At 44.3% G+C, this 25000-nt stretch overlaps 3 protein-coding genes across 10 annotated transcripts in view; 2 read left to right on the top strand and 1 right to left on the bottom strand.

The window, feature by feature from the left end:
* The first annotated feature begins 3491 nt into the window (after positions 1–3491).
* On the top strand, positions 3492–9721 carry sncga (synuclein, gamma a). 4 transcript variants are annotated; one of them, XR_011245990.1, is made up of 6 exons: positions 3492–3712; positions 5999–6040; positions 6231–6358; positions 7001–7027; positions 9016–9134; positions 9572–9721. XR_011245990.1 is itself a non-coding variant. In XM_069538092.1 (6 exons), the coding sequence occupies exons 1-5, from the start codon at positions 3592–3594 to the stop codon at positions 9073–9075; spliced, it is 378 nt and encodes a 125-aa protein (XP_069394193.1). In that variant the 5' UTR covers positions 3492–3591; the 3' UTR covers positions 9572–9721. The 4 variants fall into 4 exon arrangements, 2 of the variants coding, with proteins under 2 accessions (XP_069394193.1, XP_069394194.1); XM_069538092.1 differs by having other exon boundaries at positions 9016–9075; XR_011245991.1 differs by lacking the exon at positions 7001–7027.
* A 2092-nt stretch (positions 9722–11813) lies between these two features.
* On the top strand, positions 11814–14487 carry LOC109641828 (uncharacterized). The gene is made up of 3 exons (XM_020106397.2): positions 11814–12037; positions 12832–13029; positions 13935–14487. The coding sequence occupies exons 1-3, from the start codon at positions 11971–11973 to the stop codon at positions 13970–13972; spliced, it is 303 nt and encodes a 100-aa protein (XP_019961956.2). The 5' UTR covers positions 11814–11970; the 3' UTR covers positions 13973–14487.
* Positions 14488–18884: 4397 nt separating this feature from the next.
* The window catches only part of shld2 (shieldin complex subunit 2), a 6789-nt gene continuing 673 nt past the window's right edge, over positions 18885–25000 (bottom strand). Inside the window, exons 2-13 of one of the 5 annotated variants that reach the window (XM_069538071.1) lie at positions 24493–24659; positions 23797–23916; positions 23217–23371; positions 22205–23085; positions 21961–22111; positions 21774–21881; positions 21500–21694; positions 21206–21352; positions 20922–21131; positions 20449–20692; positions 19950–20065; positions 18885–19324 (exon numbers count right to left, since the gene is read on the bottom strand). In XM_069538071.1, coding sequence (XP_069394172.1) covers positions 19152–19324; positions 19950–20065; positions 20449–20692; positions 20922–21131; positions 21206–21352; positions 21500–21694; positions 21774–21881; positions 21961–22111; positions 22205–23085; positions 23217–23370 — 2379 coding nt within the window. In that variant the 5' untranslated portion in view covers position 23371; positions 23797–23916; positions 24493–24659 and the 3' untranslated portion in view covers positions 18885–19151. Of the gene's footprint in view, positions 19325–19949; positions 20066–20448; positions 20693–20921; positions 21132–21205; positions 21353–21499; positions 21695–21773; positions 21882–21960; positions 22112–22204; positions 23086–23216; positions 23372–23796; positions 23917–24477; positions 24660–25000 lie in introns of those variants that run through there. The other 4 variants (XM_069538070.1, XM_069538073.1, XM_069538069.1 and 1 more) reach the window with 4 other exon arrangements.

The raw sequence follows: 25000 nt of genomic DNA, 5'->3' as shown, positions 1-25000 counted from the left end.
CGGAAGTAGTTCTTGGCTGTTATTCACGGTGTGACGCAACGCCTTACTGTTGTCATGGAGACCAGTGCCTGTCAATCAGAGCGGAAAGCCCCGGAGCTGGAGGGGAACTCCGGAGACCGAGTCCTCCCATTGGTGGAGGGAGGGAAACCCCGCCCACCAGAAACAAACACACACACACACACACACACACACACACAGACAGACAGACACACACACACACACACACACACACACACAGACACACACACACACACACACACAGAAAGACACACACACACACACACACACACACACAGACAGACACACACACACACACACACACACAGACACACACACACACACACACAGACACACACAGACAGACACACACACACACACAGAAAGACACACACAGAAAGACACACACAGACACACACACACACACAGACAGACACACACAGAAAGACACACACAGACACACACACAGACACACACACACACACACACACACAGACACACACAGAAAGACACACACACACACACACACACAGAAACACACACAGAGACACACACAGAGACACACACACACAGACACACACACACAGACACACACACACACACACACACACACAGCAGACACACACACAGACACACACACACACACATACACACACAGACACACACACACTTAAATTAAAAACAACAGGAGCTGATTTTTGAAACTCTCATAGAATATTTAAAAACTAAAGTTGTGTTTGCATCTTGAATTGTTTTGAAAGTTTCCATATAAATAAAGCTTGTTATTAAATAAACACATCAGGTAGGAGATGATTTTCATTCAGTCAAAGTTTCACACTTTAGTAGATTTTAGATACAATTGTAATTAAATAAGAGAATGAATGTGAACATCAACGTTTAACTGAGTTTAAGATCGTTATAATACCTGTATTTTTATAAACAATAATTCTCAGGCCTTCACAACTTCAACATCTTTCAGATGCAGCTTGATGAGGGTGAATGTGAAAGGACCTGCTGCCACCTGCTGGTCACATCCTGAACACTTAGTCCGTTACATCTCCTCCCACAGAGGAGGAGGAGGGTTGAGAAGAAGCTCTTGAGAGGAAGATGTTAAAGTATCCGCCTCTGCTTGAGAAGTGCAGGACAAGTAATAACAGACCGGCTGACGTTTCCTCGCCTTCATGGCGGCCTGGGTTGTTTAACCCAGCATGGTGAAGAGAATATTGTTGATCAATTGGGTGGGCAGAGCAGAAGTTTGGGTGGCCATGGTCCACCCTTGCCCATTTCTAGATCCGGTACTGCAACTCTTTTAGTTTGTTCCAGCCAGTGACCTGTGCAGCATACAACCTGCCCCATCACCAGTATTCACCTAATTCATAACCAAATGTTTGGAAAGACTCATCACCTCTAGCTGTGTTTTTATTAAAAAAAGGTACATTCACATTTTTACTTCTTGATTCTTGTTCTGATTTCTAAAAATCTGATAATTGCTGCTGTAACAAGAAGAACTGCTAAAACAATTTTCACTCTTTTAATGTTGGTGACAATGTTGAACATTGACAGTAAAGGATTCTGATTCATTTCAAGCTGGTAAACCATATTTAAAGACTCTAGTTGAACTCAAGTCCTCGATTGCACCTTTACATTTGCTAGAATTATACTTTGATATTGGATTATTACAAATAATGGTCACCAGTGCCTGGCCCCTCACGGGAAACCATTTTGGTTTCAGTACACTGTGCTGCACTTTAGGGGGCACTGTTGAGTCAATTGATTGGACACGCCCATGCTTCAAAACATTTGACATGTAAATGTTTCACACATCTGAATTTCCTGCAAAGTTTCAGTGAAAGTTACACAAAAATAAAAACAATGAAGAAAATCATCATAAACACGAGCAGACTGAGAACTGAGCCTTCAACAGGAAGTAGAGATGTTCTCTGGTTTGACTTTGGATGAAGACACAACGTTTTCTTCACATGACAATCGAGCCGCTGAGTTTCTAGAAACATGTCGCAACTGTTATGGAAAACTAACACACACACACACTCACACACACACACACACACACTAAATACACACACACACACACACACACACACACACACACACACACACACACACACAAAGACACATACCGTCATTAAAGCAGTCAATTAGAGGACAGGTGCTGGATTCCTCAGGCAGGTGATCTGGAGCCACATGTTTGACGGGAGGTCGTCCACTCGTCTCTGATTGGACGGTTCACATGAAAACGTTAACACAACGTGTTCAGGGTTTCTGGGTTTGTTGGTTAATGTCGTCATCATGAGCTCAGTTCTGGTTTTATATGTTTTGTCATGTACAAGTTAAAATGGGATCAGTACTTTTACTGTGGTATTGTTACTACATTGAGTACTTTTACTCACAGTAACTAAATTATATGAACAAGTAAACACTGAATCAGATGTTGAGTGAGTGAGTGAGTGTGTGTGTGTATGAGTGAGTGTGTGTGTGTATGAGTGAGTGTGTGTGTGTGTGTGTGTGTGTGAGTGTGTGTGTGTGTGTATGAGTGAGTGCGTGTGTGTATGAGTGAGTGTGTGTGTGTATGAGTGAGTGTGTGTGTGTGTGTGTGTGTGTGTGTGTGTGTGTGTGTGTGTGTGTGTGAGTGAGTGTGTGTGTGTATTCCTGTACTTACATGTTTGTGAGGACACTTTAACTGGTCCTCAGGTTTAGTTTAGGTGAAGGGCATGTCAATGAGTGTCCCCACTGAGATAGAAGTACAAACATATGTGTGTGTGTGTGTATATACATATATATATATATATATATATGTATATATATATATGTATATCATCACTGACTGTATATAATCAGTGAGAAACAGAGGAAGATGTATATTCGAGATAATCGATATCAAGCTGACGGGAGCGACATCAGGTCCCATGTTCAGAAATACTTCGTAGAAACTCTTTTAATTTATCACGACCTCTGTAACTCTACGATGTCTCCACCCTCAGCCACGCCCCCAACACCGATGGTTTCATCACTGTGGAGAAGCTGCACCGTCGCCAACAACACACACCTGAGGGAACACCTCCATCTGCATTTATCAGGTGAGTCCTCTTGGTTTGTTGAAACCAGAAGTCACCATGTTTGGACGAGGGGGAGCCTGACTGAGGCTCGAGGACACGTCCACTGACTCCTTCACCACTTGGACGACACTAGCTGTCAATCACGCACTGTCCACGCCCTAGTTGAATGTGTGTGCCGTGGTTATTTCCTGGAAGACGTGAGTTCAAGAACCCAGATGAAGAGAAGCTTTTGTTTTCACTCTGAATTTTTCCTCCTCCTCTGTTCTTCATCTGTCTCTCTCATCCATTTATTTCTCTCTCTCTCTTTTGTTTGCTCTAGTGCACAATCTCTCTCTATTCCTCTGTCCCTCCCTTTCTCGTAAGAGCTCTCTCTCTCTCTCACGTGCCCTCTCTCCACCCCTTCTCTCTCTCATCCATTAGCAGGAAGACGAGAAGAGACGAAGCGACAGAGTCAGCGGAGCACAAGGAGAACGGACGGAAGAGAGAAACGAGAAGAAGAGGTGAGGAACAGCAAAGCATCATGGACGTTCTGAAGAAGGGCTTGTCCATAGCGAAGGATGGAGTGGTGGCTGCTGCCGAGAAGACGAAGGCCGGCGTGGAGGAGGCCGCCACCAAGACCAAGGAGGGGGTCATCTATGTCGGTGAGGATGGATGAGAGGCAACATTCTACAACAGACTTTACTATTTGACTTTCACAGTGAGAAAAAGTAAAAGACAACAATCAGACAGAAAGTGAGGACTGAGAAAACAGAGGTGGAGAAAAAGAACGGATGATGGAGAGATGATGAAAAAGACAGAGAGACAGAAGTAAGAATAAACGAGAAACTGGAAAAAGAGGATGATTAATTTGACATGAGATAATGTGACAGCGAAGAGACGAGTGAAATTCAACACCAAACTGTGAAGGATGGAGGGGTGGAGGGAGGGAGGGGTGGAGGGAGGGAGGGAGGGAGGGAGGACAAGAAGCAGAAATCTGAAATATTTAAAATCAGAGAGAAGAAACCATCATGACTTAAAGATAAGGAAAAAGGAAATGAGCAGAGAAACTTAGTTTGACAGTTGAAAATTCAAATGAAAGAAGGAAAACCAAAATGTACAATTCATCCTCCACATTGTGAGGGGATGGATGATGGATGGATGATGGATGATGGATGGATGGATGAATGATGGATGGATGATGGATGGATGGATGGATGGATGATGGATGGATGATGGATGGATGATGGATGGATGGATGGATGGATGGATGATGGATGGATGATGGATGGATGGATGATGGATGGATGATGGATGGATAGATGATGGATGATGGATGATGGATGATGGATGGATGATGGATGATGGATGATGGATGGATGGATGATGGATGGTTGATGGATGGATGATGGATGGATGATGGATGGATGGATGATTGGATGGATAGATGATGGATGATGGATGGATGGATGGATGGATGGATGATGGATGGATGATGGATGATGGATGATGGATGATGGATGATAGATGATGGATGATGGATGGATGATGGATGATTGGATGGATAGGTGATGGATGGATGGATGGATGATGGATGGATGATTGATGGATGGATGGATGATGGACGGATGGATGATGGATGGATGATGGATGATAGATGATGGATGATGGATGATGGATGATGGATGATGGATGATGGATGGATGGATGATGGATGATGGATGGATGATAGATGATGGATGATGGATGGATGATGGAAGGATGATGGATGGATGATAGATGATGGATGATGGATGGATGGATGATGGATGGATGATGGATGGATGATGGATGGATGGATGATGGATGGATGATGGACGGATGATGGATGGATGGATGATAGATGATGGATGATGGACGGATGATAGATGATGGATGATGGATGATGGATGGATGATGGATGATGGATGATAGATGATGGATGATGGATGGATGGATGATGGATGGATGATGGATGATGGATGATGGATGATAGATGATGGATGATGGATGGATGATGGACGGATGATGGATGATAGATGATGGATGATGGATGATGGATGGATGATGGATGATGGATGATAGATGATGGATGATGGATGGATGGATGATGGATGATGGATGATGGATGATGGATGATGGATGATAGATGATGGATGATGGATGGATGATGGATGATGGATGATAGATGATGGATGATGGATGATGGATGATGGATGATGGATGATGGATGATGGATGGATGATGGATGGATGATGGATGATGGATGATAGATGATGGATGATGGATGGATGGATGATGGACGGATGATGGACGGATGATGGATAAACATTCATTTAAACGTATAAACTTCATATCTCTGTTTTACTTTGGAGGATGAACAGATAAAATGAGGGGATGGGTGGAGGACAAGTGTAATTCTACACCGAAGCAGGATGGAAGAAAGGGGGGATGGAGGAAGTGATAGGTGGAGAAGAAGAGTGGAGCAGTTCAAGTGATGGATGGAAGAAAAAGTCAGTTGAATGTGAAACCAAATCCCAAAATCATATTCAGTCCCTGAGTTTCTGCTGAACTGTTTTATTCTCGACTCATGCATTGAGTTTGTTATGTTCAGACCTGATGCAGTTCTTCTAACGGCCACTAGCTGTGGGACAAAGGATACATGAGTCGGAATAGATCAGAGGAAAAGTAAATGAAAGAAAAGATTCGAGAAGGAAGAATAAACTAAACCCAACGTGAAGCAGAGCGTCGGCTGCTCGTCTACGTTTCATCCTGGAGACATGAATAAATGATTTAGTGTGTGTGTGTGTGTGTGTGTGTGTGTGTGTGTGTGCGCGCACAGAAACCAGGTCACATCCACATTCACACTGTGTGATGTCATCAACAACATCACATTAAGTCACTTCTTCTACTTTGTGTTTTTCTCTCGTCAGGAAACAAGACGATGGAGGGAGTCGTGACCGGAGTCAACACAGGTTAAATCAACGTTTGTCAAAGATGGTTTCTGTCTTTTCAGTTCGTTCTCATGTCACTGATGTTTGTTCAGTATATACCAGTGTGTGTGTGTGTGTGTGTGTGTGTGTGTGTGTGTGTGTGTGTGTGTGTGTGTGTGTGTGTGTGTGTGTGTGTGTGTGTGTACATGAACCTTTGTTTTCTGTCGTCCAGTTGCTCAGAAGACGACTGAACAGGCCAATGTTGTTGCCGACACTGCGGTCACCGGGGCCAACGAAGTCGCCCAGGCAGCGGTGGAGGGGGTGGAGAGTGCAGCTGTGGCGAGCGGGTTTGTCAGCACGGTGAGTGACATCACATCACATGACCCAAGAGAAGCTGTGTGGAATTGTTGGATTTTAGTGAATTTCATAATTAGGTGTGAAACGTATGTCTCCCTCTTCTGGAGGTGAGAGTAACGACACGAACACAGATATTCAGATACAGATTTTCCTTCCTCTTGATGCAGTTTGGTTTTCTGGAGCATCAGGAACGTTTCTTAAACAATAATTTTAGGTTATTTAAATTCTAAATAGCATTTTATTCAACAAAGGTTTAGTGTTCATGGAATATTAGACGAGTACAAGTTTTTCAAGAAAATATTTTCACTGAACTAAAATTTTTTTCTGCAAAGGAACGGAAACTTAAAATATTTCTCCTGTGAAGGTTCAGTGTCTCAGATTTAGTGACATCTAGTGGTGAAGGGGGTGAAACATGGTGGTGCAACATGGCGACTCTGAGGAGGAGGAGCCACCAGATAAACAAATAAAGACTGATTCTGATTAAACACTGAAGAAACGTCACAGATTAGATTATTGATTATGTTTTATTTGTGAGTTCATTAACGAGACAGAATACACACTGAACTCATGTTTTTTATCCGTGTTGATGACTTTCACTTTTTGTCTCTCTTCATTCACAAATATCTGGTGATTGGCGGGGAACAGGAAGAGGCGGGACCAGTGGCTGAGGAGGTGCCTGATTGGTTGGGGGGGATGAGCGACTAACTGATTGCATGGCTTGATGCTCGTAGTCTGAGAGGATTTTCTGACTGCAAACATTTCGTCAGTACTTCATCAACGCTTTTCCCAATTTTTCAAAATGGGAAGAAAAACCCAGAATGCACCTGAAAAAGCTTCAGTTTCTCTAAACGGGATATGACCCGGAACCTAACTGAAACACATCGTCTGAGATTTGAGTGGCTGTGAAGAAAACGTGTAAGATAATAAATGCATCTCACAGTTACCATCAATTAAAACCAAAAGTGTTATTTGATCTCAGTTCTCATCGTAACACTTTGTCATCAGGAACTAAAACTGAGCTCTGACATGTTTTTATGAGTTCATACTTTCTCTATAAATATTAAGGAACGACCTGATGAACGGTTCATATCAGCATGTGATGATGTTTTTCATTTAAGTTTGCACAACTAACAAACATGAAGGAGGAGGGGCTCCGAGCGCTGAGCACTTCCTGGACTCACAGTGTCAAAGTCTCCAGCTGTTTGTTCAGCTAAAGATCAGGTTGAAGGTTTCCAGGAACATGAAACGGATTCAGTTCACATGAACTCACGGTTGTTTCCGCTTCATCGCTCCTCTCCACTCGTTTTTAACTTTCTTTTCACAACGTTCTACAGATCAGGGATTGTAAATAAAGATGGCCGACATGATGCCTCCCTAAAGGAAAGCAAAACTTTGTGGATCGCCCCCTGGTGTCTGGCTGCAGCATAGGTGATAAACCTCCTCCGTGTTAGCAGATGGGACATGGACCAAAATAAAAAATCAGAGTAGATGTTAAATAAATGTTTGTTAAAGATGTTTCTGTCATTTCAGGTCGTTTGTATCTCAATGATGTTTGTTCAAGTGTTTCTGATCAGTTTGGTTTGAATCAAGAGACGTCATTCCTCTGCTAAAGGAGATAGGTTAGGAAGCAGGGAGGCTCCTTTCCTTTCATAAAGGATGGTCCCATGTTTCCTCTGCTAAAGGAGATATGTTAGGAAGCAGGGAGGCTCCTTTCCTTTCATAAAGGATGGTCCCATGTTTCCTCTGCTAAAGGAGATAGGTTAGGAAGCAGGGAGGCTCCTTTCCTTTCATAAAGGATGGTCCGATGTTTCCTCTGCTAAAGGAGATAGGTTAGGAAGCAGGGAGGCTCCTTTCCTTTCATAAAGGATGGTCCCATGTTTCCTCTGATAAAGGAGATATGTTAGGAAGCAGGGAGGCTCCTTTCCTTTCATAAAGGATGGTCTGATGTTTCCTCTGCTAAAGGAGATATGTTAGGAAGCAGGGAGGCTCCTTTCCTTTCATAAAGGATGGTCCGATGTTTCCTCTGCTAAAGGAGATATGTTAGGAAGCAGGGAGGCTCCTTTCCTTTCATAAAGGATGGTCCGATGTTTCCTCTGATAAGGAGATAGGTTAGGAAGCAGGGAGGCTCCTTTCCTTTCATAAAGGATGGTCCGATGTTTCCTCTGCTAAAGGAGATAGGTTAGGAAGCAGGGAGGCTCCTTTCCTTTCATAAAGGATGGTCCGATGTTTCCTCTGCTAAAGGAGATAGGTTAGGAAGCAGGGAGGCTCCTTTCCTCATCATTCAGAGAATTCAAACACTTCAGTCATTTCACTGTCCGAACGCAGCCTCTGACTGTAAATGACGTCATCACCACAAGATGGCAGTGTTCACATCCGAGATATTTTAGTTTCCTGTTTGAACAACAGGAGGAAGAGGAGGCGTGTCCACATCTTTATTTACATTAGTCACGTTGACTTTCAGTCACTGGTTGAAATAGAAAGTTTGTGTATCCAAGCAGAAACTGGTTCAATCAGCAGAGACGTGTTTTCAGCAGATTGAAAATCTGTCGTCACCAGTGATGCTGGAGTTTGTGAATTCAGTGAAACAGATGAAATGTGTTAGCTTTGATTGTGGGAGGGGTTTGGGGGCAGTCATGTGACCTCTGCTCTCTCTCTCTTAGACCGACCTTCCAAAGAAAGAGGCTGGAGCTGAAGAGCAGAGCGAACAGGCGGCGCAGTAGGTGAGAAGAAGAGAACGTTTAGAACCAGACAGGAAGTGACGTGGTGCATGTGTTGGCAGGTGAATTCACCTTTGGTCTTAAAGAGGTGGCCTCAGCTTTGACTCTGAAGGATTTCAGGTCTCATCTCGTCCCAGTGGACGGTTTTTAAATCACCGAAAATAATAGACGCAGACTCCAATGTGGAAATGTGTTTTTATAGAAGTCGATGAGAAAATGACTTTATATATTATATATACTTCTCACTTTATAACGTCAGGAGACATTGAGTCTATAGAAGTCTGTAGAAAACGTCTCGTCTCACTAACGTCAGTAAACTTTGTCCTCAGGAGTTTTTGTCTCAAGCTGATGTTCGTTTATCAATTAAGATCATTTAGAGTCAAACAGACCAGAAAGAAGGTGTAGTGGGGGGCGGAGACCACAGTGTGACTGACAGCTAGTACGGTCCAATAGAAGTGTGTTTATTCATCCTTTCATCTGATTTATTTCTTCCTCTCAGACTCGGAGGTGGAACAAGAGGAAACCTCGCTTGTTTAACCTTTGACCTGATCATCTTCAGTCAGTAGCTTCACCTCATTAACCAACAGACCCCTGTCCTCAGCTGACCCCCTGTTGCCATGGTTACACTGCCTCTGCAGCATACTTGTCACTCATTGCGAGACACACACACACACACACACACACACACACACACACACACACACACACACACTGTCAGTTTGTAACACTCAGGTGATGCAACCACACTCTCAGCTGGATGGACGACATCACCCAGGTCACCATGCTGACCCCGCCCCCTGACAGACACACATCTGAGGCCTTTAACTGCATGTTGTATCTTTACTCTCACAAACACACACACACACACACACAGACTAAAACACACACACATGCACACACAGACTAAAACACACACACACACACACAGACTAAAACACACACACACGCACACACACACACAGACTAAAACACACACACACGCACACACACCCACTAAAACACACACACACACGCACACACACACAACCACTAAAACACACACACACAGACTAACACACACACACTTGCACACACACACACACTCTCACACACACACACACACACACACACACACTCTCTCTCACACACACACACACACACACACACACACACACACACTCTCTCTCACACACACACACACACACAACCACTAAAACACACACACACACAGACTAACACACACACACTTGCACACACACACACACTCTCTCACACACTCTCACACACACACACACACACTCTCTCACACACACACACACACACACACACACACACAGTGTTATAATCGAGCTTCAGAGCAGATTCTTGTTTCATCAAGAAAAATAAAGACGAGTTTGAAAAACGACTTCCTGTTCCGTTTACTTCAACCATGCAAAGGTGCAGTTCTTACCTCTGACCACCAGGGGGCAGTGTCAATTAAAACACCTGAGACTCAGGTGACAGAGACGTCCAGATGGTTAACTCCTCTGGAGACATGATGTCACTGCTTGTCTGTGATTGGTCAGTTCTCAGCAGAGGGTTTGCTGCGATCCAGAGACGCTGACTCAGACATTTGTCCTCACAGACAGAACCTGAAGAACAAGTGAGGAACACGTCAGGAACACGTCTGTGGTTCAGGTCGTGTCTGAATCAGGTCAACACTGGAGGAGTATTTCTCCTGCAGAGTTCAGAAGGTTAAATACGTGGAAGGTTTCAGCCTCCTCATGTTTTTACTTTTACATCTCAGACACTTTACATGTTGTGATCAGAAGAAAAGAAGAAAATCTCATCATGTGTGTTAAAACGAGCTGTGCACATCAGATCATTTACGATTATCAGGTCATGAAGACACAACATGTTCCCTGACTGCAGGGTGGGGCCTGTCTCCATAACACACACACACACACACACACACACACACACACACATTCTCTCTCTCTCACACACACACCCACACCCACACACACCCACACACACCCACACACCTGATCCTCGTCTCCACCATCTATATAATCGCAGCATAAGAACCTGTTGTGATGAGGGAGGTTAGCAACGCAAAGACGTCACCATGACGATGTTAAAACGAGGCCTGACACAAAAGAAAGAATATCGGAGGGCGATGGACCTGCAGTGAAAAACATTCCGTTTGGGGCTCGTCTTGATTTTGCCTCTTTGAACCTGTTGTGACTTTGATTTGCACCAAAGCAGAAAAACGGATTCATCATCACTTGTTCTTCTAAATGGACACATGGATCTGAAGTTGACCTCACTGCTGTTACACTGTGTCCCTTCATCTTTTCAGCATGTGTATTCGTTCTGCCACAGGTTCATAATGACACTAACACGAGGCCTCGAGCTTCTGGAACCACCTGCTGAGGAAATCAGATCGTTCAGACGAATGAATAGATCTGAGCAGGACCGACGAGGGGGAGGAACTCCCCCCTGAGTCATGTGCTCTTGAAAGGTCCCCACCTTCGCAGCGGCTTCACAAGAACATAAACAATAAAGTGAATGTTGTGATGAGTCACTTTGCATTTTTAGAGTTTTTCTGATGGGAGGAGACGAATCAATAAACCAAAACACACACACACACACACACACACACACACACACAGTCTGTTTTAATTGGCATGGTGGCACCTGCATCATCGCTCAAGGCAAAAATAACCTTCACGCTGGACTGACTGGAGCGTTGCCATGATTAGAGTTAATTACGGTTCCTCACACGGTCTCAGACCAGTGTGACAGGTCGAACATGTGAGACTCCCTGCAGCCGCACCTGATTCCTCTTCAGGGTGAGGCCTGAGATGCACCGGCATCTATAAGACCAAACGTCGCACCGTCCACAAACACACTGCAAACCCCATCACAGCGACAGCCATGGAAAATCTCTTGGGTGGTTTAGTTGGTTCCGACGGCGTTGCAAAAATTATCGGAGACAAAGTTGGTGAGTATCGTTTATAAAATATCACATTTAGATTTTTACAGATGATGGAGTTGTTGTAAAGAGAGAGTTTGATTCCTCCTGACTGGACCGGATTCAAACACAACCTCACAGCAGGCGTTTGTTTTAATATAGAGAGTATATATCTTTCTTTTTCTCTATTTATTCCAGAGTGTGGTCTTTCAGTTTGAGACGTATTGATTTCACATACAGATTTTGTAAAGCTTTAAATCTGAATCCTGCGCTTGTTCTCGAATATGCCCTGCTTGTGCTCAAACTGTGCACTTGCACTCAGATATTTTGTTGCTTGGACAGATTTCCTGCGCTTTAGTTTCAGCTCTTCTTATGCTGCATGTGTGAAACGCCCTCTCGTGGATTTTTCCTCTGCGCTTGGATTTTTTTGTGCAACAAGTCCGTCAAAATTCCTTAATCAATAGAATGTCAGGTGGAGTGTTGACAAATGAAATAGTCCCGTCTTCGTGTGTTAGCTTTATTTGGAACAGTAAGCTGGAGGAATAATACAACTGAGGAGGGCGGGACCGCATGAATCCACTTAAAGTAAACTTCAACATATTATTCTGGGTGAAGCCAAAAAAATACAAAAGCTTTCCCATGGGGGCGCTACAGAGATGAAGGGACGAAGATACTGGGAAGGGCTTAAGTTTGTCAGAGTTCTGCTGCTTTTATTTTGACAGTTTGAGCGGAAACAATTTCACTGCAGGTACCCTGGACCTGCCCCACCTGTAGGTGTCAGTGTGACCTCATCACCTGAACTGTTTCATCTGTTTGCTCTGCAGGCGACGGTGTGGAGAACATTATGAGTCAAGTCCTGAGTAAAGATAAGGACGGAAAAGAGGAGCCGAAGGGAGGAGAGGGCGGTTTGGGAGGTGTGCTCTCATCGCTCGGAGGGAAGAAAGACGATGACAACGGAGCCGGCGGTTTGGGAGGTATGCTCTCATCGCTCGGAGGGAAGAAAGACGATGACAACGGACTTGGTGAGTCCTTGTTCCATGAACGTGGAGCTTCTCCATGTTTAGTTTGATGTCGACATGAAACGAAAGTTTGAAAGTGAGGGTCTATTTATACACAATCCCATTTGTACCTTGTACTTCAGACCCCTGGAAACTTTTTTCTGTAACGTTTTAGAAAACTGCCAGCAGCAATGTCCCCATTTACAGAATACTTATTACCAGTATCACCAGAAGAACCTTCTGACAGGTTGAACTGTTCTGACGAAACAAAGTAATGACCGTTACAGAGCAACAAAGATTCAAGCTGTGTTCACTTCAAACACAAAGCACATTTTCACATTGTGTCGTACGAGCGTCCACAGCTGTGGTGTGAAATTTCAAGGGTCTGAAAAGGGGAAGACAAAAAATAAAGCTGTAACAATGAAAGACGGAGCTAAACGAGTCTTTACAGAGCAGGTGGACTGAGAATAAGGTGGGACCCAGAGTGCAGCCTTGGGGAACTCCACAGGTAGAGTCACCAATGAAAACAATGAACGTGATAAAACTAAATACAGATTTTACCATCTTCAGTGTGAGGAGTGTTTTCTACGCTCCTTGTACTTTCCATCCGACAGATCGCAAAGTCTTGTGTGTCTGTGCAAAGCCAACAAACCAAAGACAAAGTCGTCTATATTCTTTTAAAACAAGCGTCTTCTGAAAGGAAAGCTACACAGCTGGGACATGTTTGCCTCAACACTCTCAAAGTAGCTAAAAGCTCCTCTTCTCTTTAATTCAGAAAAAACTGAGCAGAATTCTTCTCTCACGCGAACTAAATATTCTTTGGTTCTTTTCAGACTGGATTTTCTGCAGCTCAGTTCATTTTGTTGAAATGTTACGAGTCTGCAGCTGTTTCATTTTTAACATTCTTGCATCTTTGTGACTTTTCTCAGCAAAGGGAGCGATGGACTTGTTGAGTGGATTCAAGTAGACGGTGTCCTGAAGGAAACTTCTCCACCTGCGGAGATTTCACCTAAAGATTATTTAAGATTTTAATCATTTTAATAATGTAACTGTAAAGAAACACTCACGACTTCATACTTATTTGTTCTTTATTGGTTTTAAACTCTCCGAAAGTTCTGAAAACCTAAATTAAACTGGAGGATTATTGTTATTATTTTTCACAGGTGAAATCTGTTGAACTTGATATAAAATAATGAAGATGGTAAACTGGGTTTAATGTGCTCAAATGAAGAGACAGTATTTTAATTGAATGAAAGAATAACTGTCATAATTTAACTGCATTAAAACACGAGTGTAAACTGTGTCACCTGTTCTCACTAATCAAACCTTCATTTAAAGAAATAATCTGTGAAATATTGATGAAGTTACTATTAAAACTGTGTCTCTGGTTTGAAATATACATTTAAATTTTTGTGTATTTTTGGGCTGGACGCTGCTCACTGTTAAAATCTACTGGTAAAAATAAAGGTGATAAAGTACAAACTGTTTCCTGATAAACTTTATCTCCACTTCGAATTATTCACCATCATATGATGTCACATAAATGATCTGATCCTTGTGAAAAACGATGACATTCATAGATAAAAAATGTGTGTATCCATAATATAGATAAAACTCCTTTCTAATCATGTGGGAGGAATGATGTCACCATGACGTCAGAATGAAGGGTGATGTCATATAGGGACATCAAACAATAAGATGACGGATCTACAACTTATTTAGATTAGCCAATCACTTGTCATCATACTTAACATATAAAGAAGTTACAGCGACTTTAGAAGATGGAGCTGGAACAGGAACTTGCTTCGTTCACGCCACACATCGACCTGGTGTCGCAGAACCTCCAATAAACCGACCAATGAAGAAGAAGAAGTCAGCGCAGTCGACAGTGTTTATGTTGTTACTCTGACAGCCACTAGGAGGAGGCGAAAGTCGGTCTTTATATAATCTAGAAAATTGCAATTATTTATTATTACAATGACAATAATACCAAGTACCAAGCCTCAGTTTGACAGTTTGTCGAGAACCATCTTGGTTTTTTAAACCAGAAGTAACCATGTTTGGAAGAGCAGGACGGAACCAGCTGTCAATCACACTGTGGTCTCCACCCCCTTCCATCCAGTTCTTTCTGGTCCGTTTGACTCTCAATGATTTTAATTGATAAACGAACATCAGCTGTTTGAAGACGACTTGAGACTGAGACAAAACTCCTGAGGACAAAGTTTACTGACGTTAGAAAGTGAGAGGAGACGTTTTCTATAGAAACTACCAGAGGAGACGCCCCCTGCTGGTCACTACACAGAAGACAGGTTTCAGGAACTCTTTTGGAGCTGTATATATTTATAAACAGTTAATACATGAATCCAGAAATCGCAAACATTTTTAAAAGAAACCTGATATTTAAATATCCAAAATATTATTTTCAACAATGTTGACAGTGAAGATTTAAACTCTTCATTTTCTGTTTCAACTACTTTTAGCTGAAAAAGCAGAAGTGGAGAAGAGTAACAGTTGTTGCTCAGGGACGTTCTTCAGAAGGTCAGTGGTTTGATCCCAGTCCTCACTCTCCTGTATGCCAAAGATACTTACACCCAAACGCCCCTGACGGCTGCTCTCATAGAGACAGGGCTGCACAAAGGTGCAGGAATGAATGTGTGTGAATGGGTGAATGACAGAGACTTTTCTGTCTTTGAGTGTCATCAAGACTAGAAAATACAAATAAGGAGCGTTTACCTGAGTTCTGTTTGCAGGCTGTCACTCGACACCTGCGATGGTTGACACAGATTTCATCTTCTCGACATGAGTCACCAAAGGGGAGAGAGAAACTCATCACACACAGATTCCATGATTCACATTGTCCCATAACACACACACACACACACACAAACACACAGGTAGAACAGGTCGGACCAGTCTGAGGACACACCTGAATCCTCGACTGACAACACCTGCCAAGAAAACACAACGAACTCCAACACACGGACACACGGACCAGCTGATCAGCAGACATGAGTAAATTTACAGACTTTGTTGGAAAGAAAGTGGGTGAGTAAAAAAAAACAGAGATTTGTGTTGGTTCTGCCTGATCCTCTGAATCTGGACGAGTCGTCTGAGAACAGATTCAGTTTGTGTGGAAGCTTGTTGATGAACCTGTTGTCTCCACATCACACTGTGGTCCAGAGGAGCGATGTGTGTGTTTCATGTGTGTTGATGATGAACAGTTTGTGTGAAAATGACACGAGGATCTTTGAAACTGGAGAAACACCAGAGCTGTGCCTCTCTGTGGTTTAATGCTTCCATCTTTTCTTATTTTAATCACAGCTTCGTCTCAGTTCTGTTTCATTTCCAGCTTCACCAAAGTCACAAACGACACAGTAACAGATACTCTGGTACCAGTAAAACTACTGTATTCAGTACAGTACAGAAGTATCTACAGCAGTTAAAGTACTAATAAAGTAGTTTTAACCTCATGCAGATAAACCAGGAGAAACATTTTACTACATTTACATTTATTCTGCCTTGTGAGAGCAGCCCCACCCCTGAGGTGCCTCCAGCAGATCAAATCAATCACACGTGGGCTGATCAGAAACAGTGTGAAGTGAAATTGTGATGCTGTTTGTTGAACAGGAGAGATGATGCAGGATGCGGTGAAGGACGCAGTGAAAGACGCTCTGGGTTTTGGAGACGAGGACGAAGATGAGAAGAAGAAAGAAAAAGGGGGAGGAATCCTCTCGATTTTTGGGGGAGGCAAGAAAGAGGAGGAGGACAAGGGAGGACTGTTCTCTTTTGGAGGGGACAAGAAAGAAAAAGAGGACAAAGGAGGATTCTTCTCAAATATATTCCACAGGGACGACGACGACGACAGCGATGGTGGAAAGGAGAAGAAAGCAGGATTCGCAGGTCTTTTCTCTGAACAGCAGGCAGGGGGCGCTGCAGCAGGGAGCGAGGGAGAAGGTGCGGGAAGCAGCGGAGTCAGTGTAGGAGTAGATGATGGAGGTATGTATGAAGAAGTCATTCTATAATACATTTCCACTCACACCTTCCATATCGACAAAAGTCTGATTCGTCCAGTTCCTCAGGATCCTTCAAATAGTTTTTGTTGCTGCTAAACGTCCAGCAGGTGGCGCTGAAGGAGACTGTAGTTAGTGAAGTTAAAGTAACAAACGCTTCTTTCAGTTTCACACACGATATTCATACTTCGTTCACGCTATCACACCCGAAACACACGTCACATGACCGGTCACCTCCACTGGTCATGTGATGTAAACAGGAAGTAGTGTCTCCTCTGCAGTTGGTTGCTTAGCAACAGAACCTCCTCTGAAGGAGGAGCAGTGATGGTGAAGAGTCAGAGCAGGGACGAGGTGGAGCTGTTCCTGACAGGAAGTGTTAGCGACGCTTTGTGTTCACCGCTGGTAGTCGAGTCATGTGACTGATGAGAACCAATCAGAAGAGAGCGTGGGCGTCACCGTGTGCTAAAGTCTCAGTTTGTGTTCAGACTAAAATATAAAACCAGAGTTTCAAACTGAAACCAGATCAGTTCACACACGTCTCTGATCCAGAGGCTGGAGAACAGTGACGTGTCAGTGTGGGCGGAGCCTCAGTCAAAACCTGGTTTCAGACTGAACTCCTCAGGATCTGGATCTTCTCTGGAGGATGAACTCAAATGTTTCCTCTGTCTCCTTCACTCCTGTGTAAAGTCTTAATCCAGGAGAAGTGAGGACACAGCAGAGCGTCCTCCACTGATCCACTGAGGGAGTGGGGGGGTGATGAGCTAACACGTGACACATGAAGAAACACAAACAAATGTCTCGTGAAGACAGTTTGTGGTGATGAGAGCTGATGACGGTGTCAGGTGATGTAAACATGACCACGTGATCACTTCCTGTCTCTGCTCCACCTCTCACCTGAAGAACGAGGAGGATCTGATGCTGAACGAGTCTGAGCAGAAAACCTGCTGCTGAGTTGTTCATCTGTGAAACATGAACTCTGGAGACGAGTCTCTGGATTCTACCTGGAGCTCATGTCTGAAAACGACAAAGTCCAATGTTTGACTCGTTCTGACTCGGTCGCTCTTCACACGACCGTTAAATACAGCAGGTGAAAACACACTGTTGCTGTAAACGGATCAATGTGGCTCTTTCAGGGGTTTTCAGACGTCACAGAATTGCATGTTTATGACAGTTAAATGTTCGTTCGAAAGTTTGAATACATTTTTGTTCGCCTTGTTCTTTTGTTACGTCTCAGATTTGTTTAATGACCTGATGGAAGTGGCTGCAGAAAAATCTCAAGAATAATAAGACCCCGTCCAGACATCAGAGAAAAACCTGAATCAGAGGGACGACGATCAACAGCAGCCTCGTTTCCGATTGTCTGTGAACTCGTCTGAAACCTGATCTCAGCTGTCGGCAGAAGTTTCACATGGACTGAAGCAAATCTACGTTTTTCTCACAATGAACCTCCATCAAAGTCAAAAACTCCATCCAATAAGGAAAACATAGCAACTGTCTGTTAGCGCCTCCTGGAAGTTCATTTCGTTCTGTTTGGATGGAAATTGTTGTAAAATCTTATTCTGTTTATTTCTCGGTGAGAACACAAAGGTCGTACTTTGGGCGAGAGAGAGTTCTCACTGATGCAGCAGGATTTTTAATGCCTGATAAACATCTGCAGTTTCATTCAGTTTCCTCAGATTCTGAAGTTTTAAATTAAGTTTTGCTTTAAAAAGTTCAGTAGCACCTGTTTCCAGGGAACATAACAAATAGAAGGTCAGAGGTCAATGAAGTGATTGAATTTGTTCATTTGTTTTTAACTGTGGTGATAAAATAATTTAAAGCTGTTTGACTCAATATATTCTGAAGATCTGACGTATCCAAGTGAAACCGTTTTTTATCATCAATCACAGTTTGTATCTTTATTAAAGGAAATCAAACAATATTTGTTTCTCTGTCATATTTGAAAGACGTTTAAATTGAAATATTAACTTGTCTCACTGAACAGTGATGCTAGTTAGCTGGACATGCTATCATTAGCATATAAACACATTCATTCCAATCTTTGGTTTTGGAAAAATCAAAAAGAGGACATCTGTCCAAACATAAAGCTGCACCACCTTCAGGTTCCTCCATCCATCAGCTGCGGTGATCAGTCCGTCAGCTGGGGAACTGAAGGTCCAGCAGAGTAAAGTCCTGACTGAGGGGGACGCTGTTCTCGTCACACAGGAAGTGGCTCCGGATGGTGATGATGAAGTTTTTCTTTGGGAGGGAGACGAGGGTGAGGATCCTGTCTGCTGCCACCTGGATGAGCTTCACCTGTGAGCCTGGAGCTGAGACACAAATATCTGTGATTGGCTGAGAGGAGACAGGTAAAGAAAAGTCTGTCTGTGATTGGCTGAGAGGAGCGGAGGCTGACGTGGTCTCTGCTGGTGATCGTCCACCTCAAGGTCGGACGTGTTCGTTCGGAGACACTTCTCTGCTCAGCAGGTTCTATGAGTGACCGTGGAACACAGGAGTGTGACGTGAGGTCAAGGAAACATGTGAAGGAGATGACTTAAGGAGTTAGGAAAGGAGTTAGGACAGAAGAACCACTGTGCGGAGGAAATCTGACTTTACTCACAAAATGTACCATACTTACCGTTTCCTGTGTGGAAGTAAAATAACAGTGTGAGGAATATACGAGGAGAAAGAAATGATGGAGTCCCTTCTTCATGTTTGTTGTTGACAGATGTGACGAGAGGAGAAATGAGACGATCATGTGATGATTCACATTTGGATCAGGAGAATAAAACAGCTGTTCTGTTTTTTATATTTACATGGGTGTGTCCCTTTTAATGTTGCCGCCACAAAGAATTGTGGGACGGCGTTTTCACCTTTCCTTTGATGAAGGATGGTCCGATGTTTCCTCTGCTAAAGTGGAACTCTGTTTCTATCTGAACACACCCAGTGTCTCACCCGAGCTCCTGAGCAGTTTATCCGGCGGAGCCCTGAGGATCGTCTCCAGAGGAACAGGAGGAACCTGAACACACACCTGACTGTAGCCCCGCCCACTCACAGTCAGCACACCTGGCCTGAAACACACACAGAGATAACTGTAGCCCCGCCTACCAGCAAAGATCAAACCCTATGATTGGATGATCCTTTCACTCTCATATTAATTGACAGGTCTGTTGATGCTGGGGTTAAACAGTAACAACTTAATTTAAGATATTCCTGTTATAGATCTAAACACAAAAATCACTGCATCTTTTACTCTTGTAATGTTTTTGTGTTGTTAGTTATGTAGTGAATGTTGCTTTAGAATTAAACAAATGAATCACGTTGTGCCAGCGACATCAGAAACATTAATAATGAAAATGACCGTTCGTCAGTTAGTTCATTATTTTTCTTTTTAAAAGTGAATGTTTATGAAAAAAGGGTTTTCCAAACTATTGTGATCATCAATCATCTGTACCTGTAAAAGCGGCGTACGGCCGTGTGGGGCAGGCAGGGGTAACAGGGGCTGTAGATGCCGTTGGTGTCTGTACCGAGCTCTGCAGAGCAGCGACCACAGCCAGTGTAGGTGACGTCGCCACTCAAGGCCTCCAGGATAACGTCCAATGGTGTGGAGCCGTCCAGGACCGGCTGATGTGCATTCTGGGAGGATGGAGCGTCCTGGAAGTGGAAGGCGGTGACGTGGACTCTGAGCTCCACATCACCTGGAGGTGTTGAATATGAGACACGAGATAAAATAACAAAATCTTTCTTTTTACTTTTCAAACTAATTAATGTTTTACAGAGAATAAAGATTAGAGAAAGATTTACAATCCATCAATTTCAATTCAATTCAATGCAAATGCACGAGTTTTTCTTGACACTGGAACTGTGAACTTTATAAAAGTTACGAATATGTTTTTTGTTTTACAGTGACATCACTGTTAACCTCACCGCTGTATTTCTGAGACAGCAGCGTCTCGAGGTCCAGCTCCAGACTGCAGCTGTTTCCTCTGTGGTTGCATCGAGGTGTGAGGAAGTGCTGCGCCCGCCGGTCGGTGGGGTCCAGGGGCTGGATGGAGCTCCAGGGGGTGGAGTGCAGCTCAGGGACGTTGGAGGTCAAACCCTCCCTCACCAGGAGGGTGTGGAAATCCCACACAACCGCTAAGATACACACGTTTGTTTAATTCGTGTGAACTGTCCCTTTGTCCAGTGTGTGTGTGTCTGTGTGTGTGTACCTCTGTCTCTGTTGAAGCGAGGCAGCCAGTCCACAGCAGCTCCCCACAGCAGCAGCGTCCCCTGGTGGCCGTCCGGCTGCTCCACAGTCAGAACAGCTTTCAACTGAACTGCTGACCTCCAGCAAGAGTCTGCCTCAGTCCGCCACTCTGACACACACACACACACACACACACACACACACACACACACACACACACACACACACACTGTAATGAGTTATGTTGAAGAGACTCCCCATGAGACAGTGTGACAAGGTTTTGGTCCCCACAACATCAGTAATATCTGGAGCACACCTGAGCTGATGTGTGTGCATGTGACGCGCAGCAGGGCGTGGACCAGCGTGTTGACTCTCAGTGACCTCAGGGTGGCGTATGGGAGGCGGTTCAGGTCCTGAGGGGCGTGGTGAGGCAGAGACAGCAGCAGAGGGCGTCGCTCTCGAAGGTATCCACACAGAGAGCTGAGAGAGCGAGCGTCGACATGCTGCAGAGCTGGGGGGGGGGGGGGGGCAGCTAATGATGCTTCAGCTGAGGAGGCTGATGATTGGTTGCAAGGTGGGTTGAGTCATACCTGGTGGTGAGGTGGAGGTGGTGATTTGTCCGAGGTTGAGCAGCTTACTGCAGAAGGTGGACTGCAGCACCGTCTCTCCTCGCCACTTGTCTTCATTCACTTGGAGTCCTGAGACAAAGTCACAATTAATGAGGACGTCTGTCCATCATCAGGGTTCAAAGTCAATCAGTCTGCTGTATTTTTCTACCTGTGATGAGCAGAATGTCTCCAGGACTCACAGTCAAAGCCCAGAACGCCGCCCGGCGCCACAGAACCACCTTCATCTCAATACCTGACTGGTCCGTCACCACGATGGACGCCAGAGGGACAAAAGAACCCGCTGATGGTCCCGACTTAACCTTTAAAACAAAGTCACAGAAATAATCTAAAATGTGAGAAATGAAACTGTAAATCGTCGACTGTTTATGAGAGAACTTATCGCTACCTCTCACCTTGACCTCCTTCAGGTGACAGGGATGAACCACTGCCACCAGGACCGAGTACCGCACCCCCGGTTTGCGACACCAGACCAGGGTTGTGGTGGGACCTTGGAGCCCGGCTGTGGTGCGGCCCGATGTCCCCTCGGTACCAGCTGACTCTCTGGAGAGTCGAGCTTTCTTGAATTTGGGGGACTGGGCAGGGGAGTCATGAGTGGTTGAGGGCACAGCCTCCTGAGAGCACAGCACGCAGTCTGCGTTGACCTGGAGGACGACGCCCCCCTCCTCCACTCTCGGGGTTGAGCAGAGTTGACTGAAGAGCTCAGCAGAGGCTCCAGGTGACGAGGGCACCGGGCTGAAGAGCTCCGGCGTGCTGGAGGAAACGGACGGGGACACTTGGGTGTGTTTGGGCGTGGTTTGTGGAGACAGGTTTTTGTCAGGGCTGCTTGCTGATTGGGTGCTGCGCCTGCCTCTCAGGATTACAGCCTGACTCAGTGTCCAGGTGGTGAGGTACTGAGTGTTGGTGCACAGCGGCTGGTACGTACATTGATGTGGAGGTTCAGGTTCTCGTGGATCTGGTTGAGCTGCAGGGAAACAGTTGTCCAGATACTCAAGAACTGAGGCCGAGCATCGATCTTCCTCTTCAAAATCAGATTCGTCATCTCGGCTCAGAAATCTTGCTGCAGGTTGGTGATCATCGGAGCACAGATTCTTCTGGTCTGTTTTGAAGTCGCAGCTTATTCGTGCTCCTTCTTCCCGTCCTCCCAACGTCTCTGTGGTCCGACCCGCTTCAGTTGAAGCGTCATCCTGGTCAGTATTTGATCGATCATCGGGGACTTGTGAACTCTGCGTAGATCGATCAGCATCTACATCGTCCCTTCTGCTTCCTGCTGCCTCTGAAAGTTTTGTAAATTTGTATTTATTAGTTTGGTTGGGTGAGAAGACAGTGTTGTTGATGCTGACGTGTTCTCAACTACATATTTACAGGTAGGTGTTTCTCTTCTTGATGGGTCCATGATCGTCTCACCTGTTACAGGCCTCAGACGTCCGTCTGTCCAGGTGAGCTCCAGGTGGCTCCACCCAGCAGGGGGCTGATCCTGAGTCTCGTCACCAGCTTCAGACACAGAGGAGGGGGGAGGAGGAGCCCCGAGGAAGATGTGGATCTTGGACCTCTCACACATGCTGAGACGATAAACGTTTATTCACATGCTCGTTTATTATCTTCGTTATATTAAGAGTTTTCATTTCATTGATTTGTTTTTGATTTGTGCCGTAAAACGTGAAAATGTTCTGAGCCGCATTTTTGAAAAATTCACTCCCTGGTTGCCGTGGTGATGTCCTCACACATCTTTCTGGAATTCAAATAGAGCTGCAGCCAAACATCAGTTATTTGATTAGTTATTATATGGGAGTTTTTTTCATAATCAATTATTTGTTTTAACAATTTTTTAGGAAACATGAACTTTGTCTACTTTTAACTGCTTGATTTTTTTGTCTGGTTTCCATCTGCTAACATGGAGGAGGAGGATTTATGACCTATACTGCAGCCAGACACCAGGGGGCAATTGAGATGACCACCTTTATTTACAGACCATCTTTACATTTACCCTAACGTCTCGTGTTGTCGCCGCCTCTTCTCTGCTTCCTGCCACCTGCTGCTATCAGTCAACTCGCCGAGACGAGAACGGCTCCGTTCAGCAGGACGTCGTGTTCCCGCCTCCACAAACCTGCAAGACAGTTTCATTCAGGTCCAGTTTAACTTCCACCACCAGCTCCACGTCAGTCAGCTCAACCTGCAGACTCTACATTACTAATGCTGTGTGAGGAACCAACTGCAGAGCAACAAGACATTTAACCTGCTGCAACTAGCGCCCCCTGGAGGGTGCAGTGCTCATCACCGCCACAAAACAAAAAGCAAACATGTCAGATTTCCAGTGTCTGGTGGTTAAATATGAGACAGTGATTTAACAAGGTTACGACTCACAAAAAGAACATCATGTTGAGTTATTTTAGTTATTCGTTATATTATCTATCTCTATTCTTCTTATATGTCTGTGTGATGTTAGTGACAGATATTTGGATGAAGACTAAAAAACTGTTAAAAGGACCAGTGAATAATCGAATTAGTTCATTTGAAATAAAGGTGTTAATACAATCCTTATAAGGACTTTGGAGTTATTTATAATTACCTACATTTATAAAGCAGTTTGATTGTTTAGTATTTTCCAAAAGGGTTGAAGAGAAAACAAGCTGTGTTTCACTTGATGAGCTTTAAAGGGATAGTTCACCCATTAATAAATGACCTGGCTTCCAGTTGAATGTCTCAGGGCTCCTGGACTCCTGGAGGACACCACAGGAGCAGAATGGAGGAAAAAGAAAGAGCCACCAGCTCCTGCAGCTGGATCCTGGATCCTGCAGCTGGATCCTGCAGCTGGATCCTGGATCCTGCAGCTGTATATAAAGTACTGTACTGTATATAAAGAGGTCAGAACCAGAGACTGTAGATAAAGAGGTCAGAACCAGAGACTGTAGATAAAGAGGTCAGAACCAGAGACTGTAAATAAAGAGGTCAGAACCAGAGACTGTAGATAAAGAGGTCAGAACCAGAGACTGTAGATAAAGAGGTCAGAACCAGAGACTGTAGATAAAGAGGTCAGAACCAGAGACTGTAGATAAAGAGGTCAGAACCAGAGACTGTAAATAAAGAGGTCAGAACCAGAGACTGTAGATAAAGAGGTCAGAACCAGAGACTGTAGATAAAGAGGTCAGAACCAGAGACTGTAGATAAAGAGGTCAGAACCAGAGACTGTA

This window comes from Paralichthys olivaceus, chromosome 14 (genome assembly GCF_024713975.1).
Source record: "Paralichthys olivaceus isolate ysfri-2021 chromosome 14, ASM2471397v2, whole genome shotgun sequence".
Lineage (NCBI taxonomy): Eukaryota > Metazoa > Chordata > Actinopteri > Pleuronectiformes > Paralichthyidae > Paralichthys > Paralichthys olivaceus.
Note: the sequence above shows the minus strand (reverse complement) of the source record. Positions and strands in the feature narration are given on the sequence as shown.

Coding starts and splice junctions, on each gene's coding strand:
- sncga (XM_069538092.1), top strand. CDS start 3,592: ATGGACGTTCTGAAGAAGGGCTTGTCCATAGCGAAGGATGGAGTGGTG. Junction 6,041..6,230: donor CGTGACCGGAGTCAACACAG/GTTAAATCAACG, acceptor TCTGTCGTCCAG/TTGCTCAGAAGACGACTGAA. Junction 7,028..9,015: donor CGGGACCAGTGGCTGAGGAG/GTGCCTGATTGG, acceptor TCTCTCTCTTAG/ACCGACCTTCCAAAGAAAGA.
- LOC109641828 (XM_020106397.2), top strand. CDS start 11,971: ATGGAAAATCTCTTGGGTGGTTTAGTTGGTTCCGACGGCGTTGCAAAA. Junction 12,038..12,831: donor AATTATCGGAGACAAAGTTG/GTGAGTATCGTT, acceptor TTTGCTCTGCAG/GCGACGGTGTGGAGAACATT. Junction 13,030..13,934: donor AGACGATGACAACGGACTTG/GTGAGTCCTTGT, acceptor GACTTTTCTCAG/CAAAGGGAGCGATGGACTTG.